Below are 17,549 nucleotides of genomic sequence, written 5' to 3'. Positions count from 1 at the left end.
AGACATTAATTTTTTAATTGTAAATTCATACCATACTCAATTAATTACCATAGATAGCTTAATTCCTTGTATCTATTTATTTGACCATTCCCTTAATATAAAGTTTCAGAAGTACAAGTTTATAATTTTGACATGGTATCAACCTAACCAATCTTCTTTCTCGTGACCAAATGGTCTCTTCCGCAAAACCTCCTGCCTCCCCATATCTCTTCCACCCCTCCGACTCTCCTAGCCTTATAACTGTAACACTCCGATTCCGGAGGTCTGGAGAGTTAGCTCTTAATACTTAAAACTCACAATTCATCAATATATTTATAGACTCCAAAATATAACGTCATTAGAATACTACAAAATCTCTTAATAAAATCCTCAACTTCTCAGAAATCTTCTATGAGTAATCCACTATGCTTAAATAATCATCTCACCGATACTCCAAAATCCTGATCCTTAGCTGGACTATTTAAAAATTATCTGAAAAATAATTGGAGATAAGGGGTGAGTTATCAACAACTCAGTAAGCAGAGAATATATACTAGTGTATAAACATGAGCATTTTCACAGAGTTCAGAATGCAGAAACAAAACATTTTAGTATCAATATGCAAATCTCAAAAATACATATTATCAGAAAATCAGAGCGACTTTTCAAACATTTCATATTCAGAAACCAACATTTCATATTCAAAGATTCATTTGGCACAACATGACTGAACATTTTCGTCTTATCATATCATATCAGAACATCATATCAGAACATAGACCATATTTAACCCCCGTGGTAGGGTTGTGCATCTTGCGGAAAGCCAAGCAGAACATAAATCACCGTGTTACCAAAGCGATTGCACTCAGAACAGAAAACCACTATTATATCCCGTGGCAGGCCAGAGGTCACTATTATCTCCCGTGACAGGGCCAGAGGTCACTATTATATCCCGTGACAAGGCCACATATCAGAGCAAAACAGAATCAGGATCACCATATCAGAGTCAGAATCAGAGTCAGAACAGAATCAGAAAGTCATGCCAAAGGTTTTTCAGATGCCACATAATATCAAAACAGAGTACTGATATTCAAATCATTTCACATTTTCCAAAACAAATTCAGAACATCTTCACGTCACATGCGAAATTTATCAAATTCTCATATTCACTCATTTGTCTCAGTTCAATAACAGAATGTCAAAAATAAGCTCATGTCTACACCAGTCATGACAGAAAATACTTTCTTCTTAAACAGAATCTCACGAGTAATGCATAACAAATATCTGAGGTTGTTTTCAGATTTCTTTTCATAACAAAACATGCACATTTTTCAAAAAGGACCTCAGCTCATTTTATTTTATGCAAAGTCTAGCATAGGAACCCCGCTTACCTGAACTTCTTAGCTTTTCAGAATTTTCCTCAAAATGTCGAACAATTAACAATCATCACCTATCAAATAATCAAGTAATTCCCGTAAATTTTCAATCAACCACTTATAATCAAGTTATAAATTGACACGATTTGATACGAAATATTAAATTTAATTAAAATTATTTTACAATTTAAAGTAACGCATTTAGACACGTCAATTTGTACGTTTATTTTTATAAAATTTCTTTATTGTTAAAGTATTTTTCTAAAAAAAAAATGGTATTTAAAATGTTACATGCCAATTGGCAACCGTAATTTAAAAAAAAAAAAAAAAAGTCATACCACATGTACACTGAGAAAAATAAAATGGACAGCTCACATGTGCGTTACTGTTTATATTTAGTGTTCATAAATAATAATGAACAACATTATCACACGTGAGTACTAATATTGGTTTTGGTAAATTTGACTAATATATATATATGTCACTTTTTGGTTATGACTAATCACTTTTTGATTAGCCATATATATCACTTTCTATAATTAATAATAAAATACTATTTTTTTTAAAAAAAAATTTATATACTTTTTTAATGCATTTATAATTTTTTTTTAATTTTTTTTCATAATTTGTAACAATCTATACATCAAAATACATAAAATTCATCTATCAACCTAAATTAACTTCATTTTCAATACAAACCATTAAAATATATGCAAAACCGGTGTTGTTGAGTTTTTAATTACGTTTGGGTAGCGAAGATATCTCAACACTTTCTAAATATTTTCATACGGATGAAAATACTTCAAATGCCAAACACAACGAAACCATCTTCGTTCCAGACTTCTGTCAGACCCATGGGCATCTCAATAGTGTTTCACTACAGACAAGAATTAGTTCTCCCACCAACATTTTCTCTCTCTCCCTTCCTCTCGGCTACCCTCCCCGATACCTCTCTTCTTCCTTTTCTCTTTATTTCTTTCTTTCTTTCACCCATCACACTCCAAGCAATTCGAATCATCCCTGTGAAAGTTGAACCTCCAGAAATCGTACCTCTGCCAAGCCGACCCATCTCTCTTTCTCCCTTTCTTTCGACAACTTCCCCCATTCCCTTCCCTTTTTCTCTCGGTTACTTTCTCCCATCACAGTCGAAGCAGTGAAGAGTTAAGTGTGCAATTGAGGAGTCCATCGACAGTGAAAGCTAAACTCCTCTGTCTAGCGATCGTACCTCCCTCTGTTGAACCCCTCTCTGTATTTTCAAGCATCCCCACTGTGAAACCGTCTCTCCCTCTCTCTTGATTTTGGCACTGAAATGAGTTGATAGGCTCTCCTGAGGGCCGCGTCCTATCTTGGACAAAATTTTCAAGCTACGGGAGATTCCCAAACAAAGGACGAGCGCAACCCGAGTGTGAACACGTGAGCTAGTTTTTTCCCCAAATTTCTTTATAACGCAGCCATGGTCAAAGGCACAATACACAGCTGCTCTTCTTGCATTACCCTTCGATCAAAACTACCCATAGGGTTTTCCAGCAGATCCTTCATCACGGGGCCGAGAACACGGTCCTTCAAGGTAACATTAATCAACAACTCACATTTTTCCAAACTATTATGTTTATGTACTAAGTAGCAAACTACCTATTACTGAGGATTTACAGAATATGAGTGGGAACTGCTTGCTAAATATGTGTAGAGCCTATATTGTTAAACAACACTTTGTACATAGATGATTATTATTTTTATAACTGTTGGGAGGCCAAACATTAATCTATGGTGTTTGAGATAATATGTTTTTTACAATCGTAGATTAGGTTGATTTGAATGAAATGAAGCTGTTTTTTGTTGGACTGCCCATGATTACAGTGTGACTACCCAGGATTACACTGTTTTCAATTTGGCCATGTATCCCCTGCACTGTGAACATTAACAGAAATATTTGTTTGATTTCAATGAAATCAAGCTAATATTGGTTTGTTGTGTTTGAATGTAGCTTTATGACATGTTTTTTTAGCCAAAGATTTGGCACCAGAAATACAAATCATTGATTGAAATTATTCAAGCATTAATATTAATATTAGTTTCTCTACCTGGTTGGCCTATCCCAAATTAGGACCTCTCCAAAACCTAATATAGGAAACTACCTATATTATATATATATAGGTAATTATATAAGCCCCCAACTACTGGCCATTTTGATTTCAAGATGTTCCAAAAGCATATAGGATAGAGTTTATTTATTTTTAGTTTATAGAGCTTTGTTTGCTTTAAAGAAATCATATTCACCAACTATTTGATTATTGCTTCCCTGAAGCTGCAAACATTACTGAGGACAGATTCTCTTTTTAAAAATAAAAGATTTGTATGCATTTGATTTCAATCATTTTTCTTTGTTTTTAGTCAAGTTCGACTACAATGATTCGAAGCTGTATTTTTTTTTTTTTTTTTGTGCATGTCTAGTTTCAGATGTATCTTTGTTCAATTGGCTACTATGGCATACAAGTTGATTAATTCGTGTATGCCATAATCAAATGGTTGGAATCTCAATTTTCATAGGTATAAATTCATATGTTTGGAGGTGCTTTATTTGGTTAAGTACTGTCCAGCCATTTGCCTTTGCATTTTTTTGAGTAAAGTGTCTACTTTCTAGTTGTAGACTTTTAACTCTTTTTTCCTTTTTATAAGAAGATTTTGGTTGATTATATATCTTATATTTTACTTGTACCATAAAATCATAATCTTGCTTTATTTACAGAATAACTACAGTAACTATTTGCTCTAAAAAATATCTACACACAAGTTATTATTTGACATGAAACTATTTGCTCCTCCCTGTTCATTTGTGGACTCTCCCTCCCTCTCTCAGTTTGGACTAATATAGGAAACTACCTATAATATATCTATATATATATATATATATATATATGCACTTATATTAGTCCCCATCTACTGGCCATTTTGATTTCAAGAAGCTCCAAAAGCATATAGGACAGAGTTTATTTTTTTTCAGTTTATAGAGCTTTGTTTGCTTTAAAGAAATCATATTCACCAACTATTTGATTATTTCTTCCTTGAAGCTGCAAACATCATTGAGGACAAATTCTTTTTTAAAAATAAAAGATTTGTATGCATTTGATTTCAATCATTTTTCTTTGTTTTTAGTCAAGTTCGACTACAATGATTTGAAGTTGTATTTTTTTTGTGCAAGTCTAGTTTCAGATGTATTTCTGTTCAATTGGCTACTATGGCATACAAGCCAGATTAAATTCGTGTATGCCATAATCAAATGGTTGGAATCTCAATTTTCATAGGTACAAATTCATATCTTTGGAGGTGCATTATTTGGTTAAGTATTGTCCAGTCATTTGCCTTCGCATTTTTTAATGCATTTTTAATTTTTTTTTCATAATTTCCAACAATCTATACATCAAAATACATAAAATTCATCTATCAACCTAAATTAACTTCATTTTCAATACAAACCATTAAAATATATGCAAAACCGGTGTTGCTGAGTTTTTAATTATGTTTGGGTAGCGAAGATATCTCAACACTTTCCAAATATTTTCGTACGGATGAAAATACTTCAAATACCAAACACAATGAAACCATCTTCGTTCCAGACTTCTGTCAGACCCATGGGCATCTCAATAGTGTTTCACCACAGACAAGAATTATTTCTCCCACCAACCTTTTCTCTCTCTCTCCCTTCCTCTCGGCTACCCTCCCCGATACCTCTCTTCTTCCTTTTCTCTTTATTTATTTATTTCTTTCACCCATCACACTCCAAGCAATATATATGCGCTTATATTAGTCCCTATCTACTGGCCATTTTGATTTCAAGAAGCTCCAAAAGCATATAGGACAGAGTTTATTTTTTCAGTTTATAGAGCTTTGTTTACTTTAAAGAAATCATATTCACCGACTATAAGATTATTGCTTTCAAGAAGCTGCAAGAGCACTAAGGAGGTGTTGACATTTTTAGTTTGAAACCATTTGTATGCATTAAAGAAATCATTTTTCTTTGTTTTTAGTCAAGTTCAACTTGGTTTGCAGATTTTAAAAATAGTGGAACACGTCTTTATCTAACTTTGCAGTTGTGAACAAGAAAACTATACGAAATGCCTTCATCTAAACAATGTTCCTAAGCTTATCCAACTCATCGTGAATTTGGTTCATATCTTCATGTATTCCGTTTACATCCTTTTGTTTTTGGATTTCTGACATTACCTAAAGCTAAGCTTTTTTTTAAACTTCTAAAAAAAAAAATACTGCAGTGGGAACTCCACCTAATCCCTTTGGATTTTGATTGAGTAAACCCATATTGGATTTTAGAATTTGATTCAATTTAGTAAACCCATATTGGTTTCAAATCTAAACCATCAAATTTGATTTCAATGTACTCAAATTGCTTTTCTCGTGCCTTACTTTTTTTGCAGTTGATCTATTACAGTGATACTACCTCAGATATTCAATGCGTGCTTCAAGAGAGGTATGAATATTTGTTATTTTTACCATGCGCATTGGGCTATTAGTTAAACTGCTATGATCTTTACAAAGCACTAGATTAGTTTTTTTTTTCTTTTTTTGGCTTATTAATTGTACCCATGATTTTTACCATACCCATTGGGCTATTAATTAACATTGGTACCATGTTAGTAAAACTTCTATGTTACTATTCTAATTAGTTAAATTTCAAATTGTACCTTAGCTTTTTACCATACTCATGGGCTATCAAGTGATATTGGTACCATGTTATTTTACCATGTTCATAAATATGAGTTAAAGTTGTATGTGAATATATTAGTGAAACCATATTTATGATTATTTCACATTTTGGAGGAAATACTTATGTTTGCAATGACCAGCACTCAATGGATGAGTCTGAGGTCCAACGTGATCACGAACTGTGGACCGATGAATTGGAGGAGATGTTGGTAGACATCCTCTATCAAGAGACCATTGAAGGAAAATTGGTTGGGTCGAAGATCACCAACCGAGATCATCTGAGACTTGCAGAAAATTTGTCTCAAGTTGGGAGGAAGGCAATTGATGCGTCACAAATTAGGGGAAAAATCACTCGCTTGAGGCAGAGGCTACGACTGTTCACAGATTTAATGGGCAAACAGGAATGGGTTGGAACCCACAGACAAAAACTGTAATTGTCACGGAGGAACATTGGGCTAACGCAATAAAGGTAAAAAAATTATTTCTATAGTATAATTTGTAATACATGTTCGAGTTATATATTGGGATTGATTTATTCTCATTCTCTAGTGTATATGGCAATTATAATATAAGTTTTTTCATTGGGCTAGGTGCGTAGGCAATGGAGGAAATTCAAGACTAATGGTTGTCGAGACTACGATCTCCTATGCACCATTTTTGGGCAGTCTGTGGCAACGGGTGTTTACCATTTTGCGTCCACGCAGCAACCCCCTACGAGTGAGGAGGATGATCGACTTGAGGAGGAGGTGAAGGCACGAGGCACCATACTGGGAATTGCCACGGACTCGCCAATAGACATAGATGGGCCATACATTGATGGGCTAGCTGGGAGATAGAGACAAGCTTGTCGTCGAAGAAGGGAGCCGATCTGAGGTAGCATATCCCCAAAATTTAGCAAAACTTTAAAAGTTATGGCCGCCAGCGCCGCAATGAGAAATGAGTTGGATAAGCAGTTTTTAGAGGAATGCAGTAGAAAGTGCAGCAAAGGCGATGAGACCGAGTTTGGTTCGGATGTGTCATATAGCAAGCTGGGTGCCTATATGAAGTTTTTGGAGGAGATTACCCTGGCGCTCCCTGAACATCAATTTAACAAAGCAGTAGAAAAGTTTATGCATGATAAGGTAGTTGATATGTTCTTAATAATGCTCCCGAACCGCAAAATTGATTGGATCTAGGGGTTGCAGTGACTTAGCTTGTCTGTTACCTAACTGATTTTACGTTCATTACTGCGGATGTTGTTTTCATTGACATTGTTGTTTATGAGCTGTTTAGTATGTTAGTATTTATTGTGCTTGTTGTGTGTTTGATTTTATGACACTATATCAGATGAACATGTTATTGACAATTTATGAATGCTGCGATTTTTATTAACTTGCATTATTTGGCAAGTGTTTTATAGTTATTCTATTAAAGAATTACTAGTTATTAGCATTGATGTTATTTTTTATAATGATTTTTCACAATACAGAATGGATGCTAGAAGTGGGTCAAATGATGAGCCTCAAGTAAAGGCAAACAACACTACCAAAGCTGGATCAAGTGGTAACCAGCCTCCAAGGTGGGAAGATTACGAAGCTTGGAGGAGGCGTGATATATCTAGTAGTAACCAGCCTCCAATGTGGGACGAATACCTACTTTCGAGGATGCGTAATGATTCGATGTGGAATAACACGTTTATGCTTACAATAGCAGCAGCAGAGGAAAGCGCAGTGCCAATATTTAAGTGAATGCCAGAACATAACATCGGCTTATGCGGACGAGACTATATAGTTGCAATTCTCAACGGACATCCGAAAAACTGTTGGAACTTGTTTCGGATGGAAATATATGCATTTGAAGCTTTATGCAATACATTGCGGGCGAATGAATATCTGGCATCGACAAGAGAGGTTTTTGTGGAGGAAGCTTTGGCAATGTTTGCATACATACTCGCACATGCCCAAGTTCAACGAATCACAGGCGACCGGTTTCAACACTCTACTGAAACCGTTAATCGGCATGTCTATGCAGTGATGCTTGCCCTATGTAATCTTGCTCCTGATGTGATTGCACCTACACATACTACTGGGGTGGCGCCTTATATTCAAGGCAATCTAATACATTAGCCATGGTTCGAGGTAACAATTTCTTACTCTGGTTTAAAGAAAATGAAATATAGTTGAAAATTAAGAGACCATGGTCGGTCCCATTTTATTAAAAATGAGAGAACTCACAATTTTACAATATATGATTGCAGAAATGTTATGGTGCAATTGACGGGACTTATATCAATGCATGTGTGCCCGCAGAGGCAACTAACGCGTATCTATCTCGTCATCAACAAGTTAGCCAAAATGTGCTGGCAGCATGTGATTTTGACATGAAATTTACATTCATATGTGCTAGCTGGGAAGGCACTGCCCATGATGCACGCCTGTTTATGGATGCGTTGAGTCGTCCAGGGATCAATTTCCCATTGCCTCCTGAGGGTAAGAATTATTTTTCATTAATTTATTGAGGAACGATTTTTTTTCCTGACGTAATGTTTGAATCCCACATTATTCTTTTGTTAATTGGTTTTTAGGTTATTATTACTTGGTTGATTTCGCCTTTCCGTGCACACTTGGATTTATGCCCCTGTACCCCAGGGTGCGGTATCATAGGTCTGACCGGCATAGCAACAGCTCATTATCTGGATATCAAGATTATTTTAATTATCGACATTCTTCCCTCCAGAATGTGATTGAGCGTACATTCGGTGTGCTAAAAAAATTGTTTCAAATTTTGAAATTAATGAACCATACAGGGTGACACGACAGCGGTATATTGTCATTGCATGTTGTGTCATGCATAACATTATTCGATCAATTATACCAAATGACAAGATATGGCATAAATTTAACAATCCGAATCTTTATGAAGGACAGACTGTTGAGGATAACTCGGAACATTTGTTGCATATACTTGACATGTCATCTGCCTCAACACAAGCCATGGCTGGAACCAGGGACTCTATCGCAATAAATATGTGGGCACATAGGGAGGCCCATTGATACTTGCTTAAATTTTATCTTATTGTATGTTTTGGGATTTTCGCATGTATGAACTATAATTCTAATTCTAATTTTTATTATAATTTCTAAAGGGTTTAATTAAATAAGTTTCAGAGTGAATAAAAATGTGAAATAGCGCAGTTGCGAGTTGTCATCATAACATAACGAGTAATTCTACATACAACCGTGAAGTGTGTAAACGCCGCGTAATCGCTTTGAAAAAGAGTGGGGTCCAATATTAAAAAATTAATTTTTTTCATGTGGGTCTCATGTTTTATTCACTTTTTTCAAAGCGATTACGCGGCGGTTGCACAATTCACGGTTGCAAAAATCTTTTCTCTAACATAATATATAGCCAAAGATTGATTTTTACAAATTTTGATTATAATAAATTTTGGTAGAGAGAATTTTTTAAATCAAAATTCATCATTATCATACTTGTTAAATGAGAAATGCAAGTGATGTTGAAGTTGGGTAGAAATATATGTAAAAGATCGTATATGGCAAAAGATGTGTTTATGAGCACATATACAAGAAAAAATTGATAATAGGGGGACCATAAGGACGTCCCGGCAATTTCAAATGGGTTAAATTAAAAAAATTTCGGAGTGAAAAAAAAAATTTCGAAATAGCACACTGGAAAGATATCATAATATATAGCCAATGATTGATTTTTTATAAATTTTTATTTAAATAATTTCCTCTAATACAAAACAAATTATAAAATGCATAATAATTTTGAATACGTTATTGCCCCCGTCGTCCATTCAAATAATTTTGATTTAGGCTACGTTATATATAAAATTTGTATTTCAATGCGTTATGAATTTTTAATTTGTAATAAAATTCAAAATTTGTATTTCAATACGTTACTGTAAAGCATGCATTTGTAATTTGTAATAACAAGTTATCGAAAACCATGAATTTATAATTTGTAATAATATACAAATTTTTTATTTCACTACGTTACCGGAAATGTTTGCATACTTTAATCAAAGGTCGATTTTTAATTAATTTGTAATAATTATAATTAATTTGTAATAATATAATTAATTTGCATTTTTAATCAAATTTCGATTTTTAATTTGTCTTGGGAATTATTTATTATGCTAAAAAATTGATCATTATAATATATAAATAAAATCATCATTTCATCATCATTACTAATAAAATCAATCATTGATGGGACCCACACATTTTTCAACTACTTATCTAAAAGTTAACAACTCAAAATATTTAATACATCCAAACAACTCAAAATACTCTCAATGGGACACACAAACTCACTCTAATCTCTACTTATAACTATTCACAAATATTCTTAACAGCTTCGGGAAACACTTTCAATGCTTTTGGACGATATTAGTTTCTAAAGCAAGCTGCCTCTTGTCCACGCAGTTGTTGAGCTTGTTGATTTTATATCAAAGATGGCACACAGTCCTACCTCAGTCTGGTGGTCCAAAACTTGCAATTTGATTTTAAAGGTTGGAGACTTGGGTGGGGAGATGGAAAGCTTTCTTATTTCAATGTAAGTTATTTTTTTAGTAGGACTTCGGCTTGTTTTTCTTACCTTCCAATTGATTGTATGCTAGTGGTAATTAAATTATTGGGAGCTTTTACGCTGTACATGTTTTTATATTTGTGAAAGAAAAATTCTTCTTATCAACCATTATTCACCACTCTACACCCCATACCTTATGAAAAACACCCTCATACCTTATGAAAAATACACCTACATCTTATGAAAAAGTTATAGGTGTGGGGTATGAGAATGAATGGTGGCTGATGCATAGTAAATCCAATTGTGAGAATTTTTTTTTTGTTGTAAAAATTAAAACCTCTAAATTTAGGATAATTTTCTATATCCAAATAGGGTCTTATCTTTAGGTGGTCTTTGTAATCATCATTTGGATAGAATTTAAAATATAATAGACATTGAAATGGAAATGAGAAGAATGAGTATGAGATCAGGGAAACTTTGAAGATTCTCAATAAATGAACATGGAATATAAATCATACATCCTTATGTATTGAAAAATTACATTGGGATGAGATAAGAAAAATGTCATGATAATTAATTACAAAATTAAATATCTTGAATTAGATAAGGATAACTTCATGATTTGAGAGCTTCTGAATATAAAAGTTATGGGCTTAGGGTGGAGTTGTTGCTGTCATGCAAAGATTCATTGGAATGGAGCCTTTCTGGTGGAAAAGCAAAGATTGTGAAGAAAACCATGCATGGAGGTTTTTTTTCTTACGTTAGTGTGTTTCAAGCAAGTTTTAGCCTACTTTTGAATGTAAAGAGTGTTAAAAAAGTAAAAACCACAGAAAAATAATTTGTCGTTTTCGTATTTGGATCTTCTTTTGCAAAAAAGAAAGAACTAACCCAACATAAAGCTTTCGAGGCTAAAGAAAAAGAAGAGGGAAAAATAGAAAAGGATATTCGGACTTAGCTCTCTTAATTTCGAAGGTATAATCAAATCAACCCTATATGTTGTTCTGTTATATATCCTATGTCTGCCTTCTAATCGCTAAGAATCCAGACGATTATTTTAGCTTTTCTTTTAGTTATATTCAGGGCTAGCTAGAAAGTGTTGGGCGTTGCGAGGAATTAAATATTTCTGCGTTGCTGCTCACTTTGACGCTGTTTCTGAGCAATGGACTTCTCGAAGAACACGAAGGTGATCAAGGTGCGATTTTTACAAGTTTTTGTTCTGTTTTTAGATTAGTTTTTCATTTGGTTACTGAGAGCATGCAGGTTGGGAAAAATGCGAGGGTTAATTTGTTGTGTTATAAAAAGTCTCGATCGGCATCTTAATGCTAGTTCATGTGGCTCTACAGATCAAATTTGGAGATACTGTCAAGCGTATGAAAGTACATTTCGACGCTGGACACACGGACCTTACCATGACTGATTTGAGGAAAAAGATCCATCATACATTTAAATTCCCTGCTGATGCTGACTTTATCTTGACATATGTTGACGAAGATGGCGATGTGGTAACACTTTTTGATGATGATGATCTGTCTGACGCGTTGACACAGAGCATGGAAGTACTGAAGATCAATGTCCAACTGAGCAACAACAAATTAGGTATTGACTACTATGCTCAATCTGGTGGAAGCACTTCTGCTACGGTTTCAAAATCTGTGCTGCAACGGCTATCTTCCTGGATCTGGGAAGCACTTCTGCCACTGTATGAAGCACTTTCAAAGATAGTTTCTAAAGCAGTCTCTGATCCAGATCTTTTTGATTCAATATCAAAGACCGCACAGACCTACCTCGATTATCTAAAGCAGTCTCTGATCCAGATCTTGTGGATTCAATATAAAAGATATGCATGAACCTCGCGTGCAAGAGTTTGGTTTTATGCTGACGGAAAAAACAAATCAAGTAACGAATATCAAGCGTGCTGTAAGTTAATGCACTATATATACATACAAGGTGTTTGTAATTGCATGATTTACTTTTTCTCAAGGGTGCTGTAACTTGAGTCTTGATCGCAGTGTGCCGCTAAAATATAGAAAAACATGCATGAAGAAATATTTGTGTGAAATATTGTATTGTATTGTATTGTAGACAATCTGGTGATTTTATGCTATTGTGTTTTAGTTTTCAGACCGATTAACAATATTCATGATGACTTATATATGTACTCTAATTTCATACAAGAATTGTTATTTATTAATTAGTACTTAAAATAATCTTTATCTTATGATGTGGTATTAACTCATTTAGAATATTGTTAAAAATTACTGTCACTATTGTCACATAAGGAGGAAAAAAGTGGTTATTTTTCATTATGCTAACAATTCTTATTGGGTACATACGTGCAAGCTGTGCTTGAGATCATGTTTTTGTAACACCCATTCCCGTAGCCTAGAGAATATGTCAGACAAGAGACTCACACAATTAATAAAGAAAAATGCTACTTTGTCCACTCTATTTGCTCCCTCATTTTCACACTTCATGTATTTTATTTTTTTTATTTTCTTAATAGTTAAAGAAATTATTATTAGTGTATTGATATTTTCTTTATATTTGTTAAAATGATAAAAAAATGTAAATAAAATAATTGAAGAAAAATAAAATGAAAATTTTGAACTAATAGTAAGGTTGAGTGGTGCACTCTGAGCGGCAGAGTAGCACCGCTCATTAATAAAACATTTCATTAATTCATAAAAACAACATTTAAATAAGCCAAGTCTTAAAAATGAAATATATTGAGAGTTTCAATCCAAGATAACTAATAAAATGAAATGCAAATTAACTTTAAATCAAAATAATTTTATTGGACATATAGCCTGCATTAATACTAAGCTTCCTTGTCTAAGTGTGGCTTGCCTACTCCTTTTGATAGTTTTTCTCACTCGTATGGTTAAAATCATAAATTAAAAATAAGATGAGTTAAAAAACTCAATAAGAAATACATCATATCGTAAACATAATAAACACAATAATTTCTTAACAAATGCATGCTTAATACTAAAATCTGAAATGCTCATAAAGTGTGACATTCTACATACTCTATGAATGACGAATAAATTTCACTTTCACTTATCTTATCTCATTGGTCAATACACATTAACCCTTGTGAAAGGTTGTGTACCAGTCCCACTACCTATGTCCACAAGGAAAATCGTTAAGCTTATCATACATATCTATGGTGAATCGCGCTTAAACCCGTGGCTTTCAAATTCATCCATAATTTCATTTGTACCATACATCTCTATGGCCAACTTAATGCTTGATCATTCTTAATCTTGACTTATCTTATGCTTGATCATTTTTAATGCTTGATGACATATCTTATGGCCATCTCTATGGACATACTTTCATGACATATAACACATGAAATGCACTACATAACATGGCTAACATAAAATAAAAAAACTATAATATGATATGGCATAATGAATGACAAGCAAGACATAACTAATTATTATGTTCTACATATTTAACATCTTACCACTACAACACAATTGCTTTTTAGTGATGGTTGGAAAATTGTGACAGTCTCCAAACCGATACTAAAAAGTATTTTCTGTGACGGTTTCCAGAAACCGTCACTAAAGACAGATGAGATTTTTTTTTTCGTTCCAACGTATGGGAAATTTACATTCGAATGTCACATATATGTTCGAATATTGTGGCTACTTACGTGCAAACGTGAAATGTTTTGGCGCCAACGTTCGAACGTTAGTAATTAACGTTCGAATGTAAAATGTATTGTGTCAACATTCGAACATTAATTACTAACGTTCGAACGATAGTAATTAACGTTCGAATATAAAATGTATTCGCCAACATTCGAACGTTCAATTACTAACGTTTGAAAGTTAATTGTAAATTTAAATTAAATATGACTCTAATTTAAAAATTATGTAATTTTTATAGTGCATAAATTGTGAACAAGTCTAAAAAATTGACTTGTATATATTTATATATACACAATTTGTAATATATAAATATATTTATGTTTATATATATTTGAAGTGCAGTGATTTAGTATTAAAGATGAAAAATATAAAATTAAAAAAGATTAAGAATTGAAATTAAAAAACCATAGAAATATTAAATAATATTTTTTCTTACATATATTAAAAGCAAAATATAAAATATGATCGAATTTCTTAAACAACACTCAGATGATAGTTTGCGAAACAACACATCCCCATATAGAACACCTGAACCATTGAGGGTATACCTTCCCCTCAATGTGCAGATATTTACCCAGTCTCTACTGACGAAAACATTTCTTAGGTTCGTCTACTCCCATATGTGTTTGTCGAACTCATTAATCAGGACCTCTCGCTCTACCATAACAATATGAGCCCCAATACGAGCAGTGCCCTGAGTGACAACTTCCCTCCCTCGTTTCCTAGTATGCAGAGGATGAGCTATATCCTGAAAATAGAAAAGGAAAAAAATTATTTACATTAATGTATTTTTTGTGTTAATTTTTAGCTGCTCTGCATTAACGTTCAAACATAGTAAAAAAAACGTTCGAACGTTCAGATAAAATGTTCGGACGTGATCCTTTACGTTCGCACGTAAAACACATACGTGCAAACGTATAACATACACGTTCGAACATAAGCAGTAAATAAATTTAAATGACGTACATTCAGACGTTTCTGTTATACGTTCAAACAAATGAGTTTTACGTGCAAACGTAAAGGATTCACATCCGAATGTTGAAGCATAAATAAATTTAAAAAGTAATACGTTCAAACGTTATAATTAAACGTTTGGACGTAAATTTTACGAAAAATTTACGTCTGAATGTAAAACAATACACGTTCGAAAGTAGAAGCCTTAACGACTATGTAATTGAAACGTCGTATGTTCGAACGTCTTGGTGACACGTTCGAACGTTATGAAATGAAGTATACACTTCAAAAAACTTTTATACGGTGAATATTTGGCTAATGGCAAGCTGTGGTGGCCGGAAAATGAAATGGAAAATTCGCCCACCACTTGGCCCGTTTTAAACAAAACCAAACACAAATTTCAAATAAAATACATGTTATAGGTTACATGGGCTTCCAAGGAAATGACTATACCTATTATAATAATTTAAGAGACTAGTTTATAATATTTCGAAGTGTACGATCATGCTACTTATTTCGCAGTGCTAATTCAAAATTTTAATTGTGTAACTCGTCACCCATACAAAATGATTACTTTATAACGAGATAAAATAAATTTCGTGATAATTATATAAGCAATGCTAGATATTGTTCTAGGGTACATAGGCTCTATACACTCCATTTGAAAAATAGTTTGGCCAACTATTAAAAAGTATAATCTTCATGTGATATCAGATTTGTTTATTTATTTATTTTTTTAACGAAGAGTGCAAATCATTTCCCTAAAATTTATAAGCATGTGATTGAGTTATAGCCGTAGGGAAGAGAGTCATTGGAGCCTAATTTCTTTTCCTTCGTTTTAGAGAATTATTTGAGCCTTTCGTCAGAGTGATTTTAGGGAAAGAATCACTACATTGAATCCTTTCTAGTGGAAAAGGATTGTGAAGATGATCATCAAGATTTTAAAGGCCTGCTCGACATAAGATTAAGGGGATGTTTGGAAGTTGAGATGGTTTCGTTTCATTTTATTTCATCTCATCATATCTCAATATCTAAACACTACTCAAACATACATTTTTTAATTTCAAAATTTTAACTTTTTATCTAATCATTACCTAATCATTTCAATTTTTTCAAACTTCTAAATAAAGCACAAAAACTAATTCAACTTTTTCAAATCCTAAAATAAAAATAATGTTAAAAATTATATTATAACAATATTTTAACTTTACAATATTTTTATTCAACTTTTTCTCTCTCAATTTCTAAAACCCCATAAAACATTATAACTCAAACCATTTCACTAATATTCACAAGTCATTTCACTACTTTTTACAGATTTGATCTTACGGGTAGGCAAAACTTCCGCCCACTTTGACTCCACCTGACGCTCGCTCCAATTCTGACTCCGACAAAATCGAAATTGTCGGAATTCGAAGTCAGAATCAGAATTTTTTCAAAAATTTTTGTCGGAGCCGATGTTTGCTTCGAACTACCGGCTCTGACTCCAATGTTCAAAAAAGATAAAAAATAAAACCTCTACAACTTTTACTCTTCCCTGAACAAATAAAGTGTATATCATTGGTATATTTTTATGGTTGTTCTGTCTCTGTCTGTCCATTCTCTCTATTTACTTTTCCTTTTGCGATTTCAAGTCACCATCATTTTTCTCTTTTTCTTTCATGGGGTGGAGTAGAGAGAGTTGTAGACTTCTGTTTTAATTTTCAAATGAATGTCAGCGACTCAATTTTTTGTTGTTTTAGTTTTTCGCTTTTTTTAATTTTTTTTTAAACTTTTGTTCAAGGGCCCCGTGCGAACTGATGTTAGTTTTTTTTTTTTTTTTGCGAAGAGGAGTGTTGTAGCCACAAAGGGATTATACAAAAATAATCTCATAAATTGACATGACTTTATATGATCCGTTAGATCTACTTTACAATAAAAGTAACTTTACAAGCTGATGAATCATATCAAGTCACGTCAGTTTGTCGGATTACTTTTGTGTAATTCCTTTGTAGTTAAAGTATTTCTCTTTTGAGAAATGCTATGTGTCTCGCTGGGTTCTCCCGATGGTGAGTCTCGATGTTTTTTTTTTAGTTAATGATTACGGAAATATTTTTTAATGATGTTGTGAACTTTTTTTAAAATATTTAAAGGTGTTAAAAAACACATGAAAAAAAGTAAAAAAAAAAAATAGATGAAATACAGTAACGGAAGAACCAAACAGGAGCCTACAACGGTGGCTGTAGAAGGACTTTTTTGGTTTAAGGACCTTGAATCGATGAATGTTATTTTTCATATATATAATTAGTTTTTAGTCTCTCACTCACACTGACAGTATCCTAGCTGC

General features: G+C 33.2%; 2 protein-coding genes across 2 annotated transcripts; both read left to right on the top strand.

The window, feature by feature from the left end:
* The first annotated feature begins 7,801 nt into the window (after window positions 1-7,801).
* On the top strand, window positions 7,802-9,106 carry LOC108985871. Its single transcript, XM_018958329.2, has 4 exons — window positions 7,802-8,162; window positions 8,363-8,542; window positions 8,638-8,707; window positions 8,860-9,106. Exons 1-4 carry the CDS (start codon window positions 7,802-7,804, stop codon window positions 9,104-9,106), a joined length of 858 nt encoding a protein of 285 aa, XP_018813874.2.
* A 2,508-nt stretch (window positions 9,107-11,614) lies between these two features.
* On the top strand, window positions 11,615-12,759 carry LOC108985868 (protein NBR1 homolog). The gene is made up of 2 exons (XM_018958323.2): window positions 11,615-11,799; window positions 11,951-12,759. Exons 1-2 carry the CDS (start codon window positions 11,767-11,769, stop codon window positions 12,452-12,454), a joined length of 537 nt encoding a protein of 178 aa, XP_018813868.2. The 5' UTR covers window positions 11,615-11,766; the 3' UTR covers window positions 12,455-12,759.
* Window positions 12,760-17,549: the final 4,790 nt, after the last annotated feature.

This window comes from Juglans regia, chromosome 2, assembly GCF_001411555.2.
Source record: "Juglans regia cultivar Chandler chromosome 2, Walnut 2.0, whole genome shotgun sequence".
NCBI lineage: Eukaryota > Viridiplantae > Streptophyta > Magnoliopsida > Fagales > Juglandaceae > Juglans > Juglans regia.
This window is presented reverse-complemented; position numbering and strand designations above follow the sequence as displayed.

Excerpts from the sequence above, each read along its gene's own strand:
- LOC108985871 (XM_018958329.2), top strand. The coding sequence starts at position 7,802 with ATGCCAGAACATAACATCGGCTTATGCGGACGAGACTATATAGTTGCA. Across the intron at positions 8,163-8,362 it reads GGTGGCGCCTTATATTCAAG|AGGCAACTAACGCGTATCTA; the intron begins GCAATCTAATAC and ends GTGTGCCCGCAG. Across the intron at positions 8,543-8,637 it reads TTTCCCATTGCCTCCTGAGG|GTTATTATTACTTGGTTGAT; the intron begins GTAAGAATTATT and ends ATTGGTTTTTAG.
- LOC108985868 (XM_018958323.2), top strand. The coding sequence starts at position 11,767 with ATGGACTTCTCGAAGAACACGAAGGTGATCAAG. Across the intron at positions 11,800-11,950 it reads AGAACACGAAGGTGATCAAG|ATCAAATTTGGAGATACTGT; the intron begins GTGCGATTTTTA and ends GTGGCTCTACAG.